General features: G+C 41.1%; 2 protein-coding genes across 2 annotated transcripts in view; both read left to right on the top strand.

The window, feature by feature from the left end:
• LOC144958919 (uncharacterized) overlaps positions 1-4,002 on the top strand; it is a 27,487-nt gene extending 23,485 nt beyond the window's left edge. Inside the window, exons 7-8 of the mRNA XM_078891216.1 lie at positions 3,059-3,114; positions 3,853-4,002. Coding sequence (XP_078747342.1) covers positions 3,059-3,114; positions 3,853-4,002 — 206 coding nt within the window. The remainder of the gene's footprint in view (positions 1-3,058; positions 3,115-3,852) is intronic.
• The window catches only part of LOC144958908 (low-density lipoprotein receptor-related protein 1-like), a gene marked incomplete in the record, with an annotated part of 328,538 nt that overhangs the window by 97,244 nt on the left and 226,294 nt on the right, over positions 1-5,000 (top strand).

Genomic DNA, 5,000 nt, shown 5'->3' with positions numbered 1-5,000 from the left:
TCATGGAGGACACATTATACACTTGAAGTGCATCAATAACCATTAGGGTCTGCGGCTGGTACTTTTGATATTGGGACTACCAAGGACCACGAAATATACAAAATGTGACCCATCGTCTCAAAACGGTATTATGTCAGATGCTAAAAAGCCGAATTTAATGTTAAAAATGGTCAAAAATATAAACTGTTGGCATTAGCACCCTGAAATATGGTATCCATTCTCCTCAATAAATCATACAAACTCAACACAAGTGATATTTCTGGCTATAAATTCAATTTTCAACATCTTAACCATCCCGACTTAATACCGTTATGAGGCGAAGGGTCACAAATATCAAGGGACGAGAGAGGATCTTTTGAAATGGAACGAATCTCATGCAAACCCCCCCCCCCCCCCCCCCCCCCCTGGACCCCCACTTTGGTGGCTGGGATGTGAGATTGGTTTAAATTAAGGGGTACCTAGTTGGTCGATTCAGTGTCCCGTTCTTGGAGCACATAATATACACTTGAAGTGCATCAATAACCATTAGGGTCCACGGCTGGTACTTTTGATATTCGGACTCCCAAGGACCATGAAATATATTATATCAAGGGACGAGAGAGGATCTTATGAAATAGAATTAATCACATGCAACCCCCCCCCCCCCCCCCCCCCCCCCCCCTGGGTCTCCAGTTTGGTGGATTCAGTGTCCCGTTCGCGAGTTTTTTTTTTTGCACCAGGTTGGGCCATTTTGTGACGTCATCTGAGAATAACCCTCTTCGCCAACCAGCCTGCACTATTTTTAGCATCGCCGTGACAGAGGTCGGACAAGGCCATAGGTCAGCGCGCGGGTTGTTCAAGGTTCAAAGGGGTGTGCAGTTAGCTAGCCTACACTACACACTACACAATGTATGCCTACCGTATTTTTTATTGTTAAGAAGAAGAAGAATGAGAAGAAGATAACATACTTTTTAAAAATGTTTGATATAATACTATAATACTGTAGTTGAAGTTTGAAATATAAGTTAGCAATAGAAATAAGACCACACTATTGTTGTCTTGAGTTGTGTCTACAGTGGTAGCTAGTGTGGATAGATGCAGAAAAAGTACGTTACACAAATCAAGTGCATTGTAGGGTCCATCTCTGTAGGTCTTTTACTATATTTAGGTGATAAATTATTGCACAACTGTGATTGGTAAATTTATAACTGCTGCAAAAATAAAACAACATTTTTTTTTAAACGTAGTGTTTTTATGCACCTCCGTTGACGGTGTATCTTTTATGCACCTCCGTCACGATGCGCATTCCACCCAATTTCATCAGCGATATTGTGTTTCTGTATTCGGACATGGCAGAAGTTATATTGTGACATATGTAGGATGTTTTTGTTAATAAATTTATACAAAAATAACAATAAACTAAAAAATCGAAATATAGAACCAGAAAATTGAAGTTGCATTGAAGGTAAAATAATGTCTTAGAAAGACCTTATTAAATGTGATGGACAGTTAGGTGGCTCCGTAGCGCAGTGGACAAGCTGTCAGACTTTTTAACCTTGAAAGTACTGGGTTCGATTCCCATTGTAAACATATATTTTTTTTAAAGTTTACTTTATTGAGAAAGACATCTTTTTTCTTTATTTTTTTTCAAAAACTTTTTATCGTGTTTAAAAAAAATAATTTTCTAAAATTCTTTATTTATTTAAGAGTAGTATTTGTGTGCCATGTCTCTTTTTATCTTTGATTTTTTAAATTATTGTGAATATTCTTTAATTTATTATCATTGTATAAACGTACATCGGTAATCACTAAGCAGCGTGCTAAACTACAATCTAAAATTATTTAAACCTCATGGTCGTATGCAGTAACATTTTCATTAATTAACCATCACCGCCAACGGAGGTGCATAAAAACGGTGCGTTGTAGTTGTAGTAGTATGAACAGTAGTAGTAGTAGTAGTAGTAGTAGTAGTAGTAGTAGTAGTAGTAGTAGTAGTAGTAGTAGTAGTAGTAGTAGTAGTAGCAGTAGCAGCAGCAGCAGCAGCAGCAGCAGCTGTAGTGGCAGTTGTTGCAAGTGGAGGTTAGTGGTAGTCAATCCTAGTGTTGAGTCAGCGTTCCCAACAACTTGATCAGGTGAGTTTCCCTACGGTTCATATAAACCGCTTGCGTGTCAAAACGACACGTAAAAATAGTACTGTCACGTGATTATTTTTCTCCACGAATCAACGTGAGACGGTAGACATGGAGGAACCTCCCTGACCCATTTTTAAACCTGCCTGTTCCCAACCTGGTGCAAAAAAAAAAAAAAAAAAAAAACTCGCGTCCCGTTCATTGGAGCACATAATATACACTTGAAGTGCATCAATAACCATTAGAGTCTGCGGCTGGTACTTTTGATATTGGGACTACCAAGGACCATGAAATGTATTATATCAAGGGATGACGAGAGAGGATCTTATGAAATGGAATTAATCGATCACGTGCCCCCCCCCCCCCCCCCCCCCTTTCAGACCTTTTATCCAGAGTCTAGTCTGGTCTTAGAATACACGGACACGGAGTACGGATGTCACACTTTGTGCTCGGACGGTTAAAGCTTCGAGATTTCTTTGGTTCTCACAAAAGGCACACCGTTGCCATCCCTCTTAATGTCTCAAATTTGCATGGAATTTTCATTAAGAATGGATATTGCCCTTTATCCCCCCAACCCCCCCCCCCCCCCCCCCGTTCCCCCCACCCACAATTCCCACCCCATGAATGAAAGGCAAAGACCAGAAATCCTAAATTGACAGCAACTCGATCCGATCTTGCACTTTTATCGGTCAATGTATAATATTATTGTCCCCTCGAAGAGAACATCACGTAGACACTTCTTCATCCACCCGTGCTCTAATGTTGAATCCGATCGTCAGAAAACCATCGACGGAGAAAGGAAGAAAGAAAACAAGGATGCCAAACGAATGAATTGACATTTTACTTACTTTCAATTGGAGAATACCCTAATGACTATTGACTTAGAATTAGAATTAGAATTCCATTGACGAAATTTATTGGGTAACCACCCTACGTAAACATCTTTGCAGGTCTGATAGCCGAAGGCAATTATGGCCTTGTTATAGAGAATATTTTAAGAGATGAAGTGAGTAGAAAAGTGCCAGAAGACAATAGAGAATAAATTTTTTTTTCGCGGCGGTGATGGGGTTTGAACCTGCGACCTTATTGGTACGACAACTCCGCCTGGCCGGTGAGAGCGTGACTCTACCGTATGAGCTATCCACGAACCCCAAAAATTCGTATCAAACTCAGGCCATTCATTACTAGAGCTCTCTCTCTCTCTCTCTCTCTCTCTCTCTCTCTCTCTCACCGACTACTGGAGACCGCGGGTCCGACACACAACCACCGAGAATATTTTGTGTTGTTGGTTTGGGGGTATTTCTATCATAACCATGAGACCACAACAGTGACTTCTGGATTGGTTATCAGACCTGCAAATAAGTAGGTGTCGGTAGTGTTTTAATCTAATGTCATCTCACTGTTGGTGTCATTGTTGTTGGTTGAGGAAGGATTTTGTGCCCGAATGGTTCTATGTGCAGTAATGGATGGATGGATGGATGGATGGATGGATAAAGAATGGATGAATGGACAGCGTGGCTCAGCGGTACGGTCTTTGCTTCCTACCCAAAAGGTAACGAGTTCGATCATCCGCCGCTGCGCTGTATGGGCTGGAGCAAGTCACCTAGCCCTAGCTCACTTTGCGGCGCTGCACTGCGGCTAACGCCTGGGTTATTCCAGTCTTCCCTTGGAATAGAACCCTAAAAACAAATTTCCCCTTGGGAATTTTATTTTATTTTATTTATTTATTATATTTTACTATTAGCAGTCCATAACTCCTAGCAGATTAGTATTCACTTTGACTTGGCCTAACTCCTTTCTTGACACGTCACTTCCCGTGAAATCTCCACAGACGACAGCTCGGTGGTCTCGTGACCCCTATCGCGTCCATTTGATTGGCTTCCGTGACCTTTGAGGACCCCACTTGATTGGCTTCTTGTGTCGGGAGTTGAAACTCTTCGTGTTTGTCCAAGACGGATGGTATCGCCACCATGCTGACTAACTCGCGTGATGACACGGGACTAAAGGGGGAATCCAAGACGACAATAAATAGACAGTTAAGATGGTAGTTGTGAGTTGTGGGGCTGGTGGTGGTGGTGATGGTAGTAGTGGTAGTTAGTAGTGATTGTTGAGGTAGTTTTTTGGTATTTATAAGCCGGAAAATGAATAAATTTGTTATTATTAAGACAGTAAAGATGGTAGTTGTGCGTTGTGGGGCTGGTGGTGGTGGTGATGGTAGTTTAGTAGTGATTGTTGAGGTTATTTTTTGGTGTTTATAAGCCGGAAAATGAATAAATTTGTTATTATTAAGACAGTAAAGATGGTAGTTGTGAGTTGTGGGGCTGGTGGTGGTGGTGATGGTAGTTTAGTAGTGATTGTTGAGGTAGTTTTTTGGTATTTATAAGCCGGAAAATGAATAAATTTGTTATTAATATTAAGCTGTCCTCGATGTTTGTTTCATTCTCTTTCAAAAAATTATCGGTTAGCGTCTTTCATATTAAATTTCCACAACATGTGTAACGGACTTTTATTTCACTTTTTTTTTTTTTGGGGGGGGGGGGGGGGGGGGGAGGGGGAGAAAGGGGTTGTATTTGTTTCTGGTTAATTCTCCCTTCTCCCCACCCCCGAACGTTTTGGATAGAATCTCGAAGGATTGATTTTTTTCGACGGAAATTGGTACTTTCTTAAGTCTTAGTGTCACCCACCCCCCACAACATACACATACACACACACACACACACACACACACACACACACACAACACAGCACAACCGCACACAGTGTTTATTAGTTTAATATTAGAGTAAGGCCAGGCGCCGACTGTATAGTGACCCAAATTATCTGAAAGGGCTATCTATCTATCTAGTTGACGGAATAACCCCGTGTGATTTGGAGAGGAAGATATTATTATAT

This window comes from Berghia stephanieae, chromosome 13 (assembly GCF_034508935.2).
Source record: "Berghia stephanieae isolate SIO BIC M18660-M18661 chromosome 13, UCSD_Bste_1.3, whole genome shotgun sequence".
NCBI classification, from domain to species: domain Eukaryota; kingdom Metazoa; phylum Mollusca; class Gastropoda; order Nudibranchia; family Aeolidiidae; genus Berghia; species Berghia stephanieae.
This window is presented reverse-complemented; position numbering and strand designations above follow the sequence as displayed.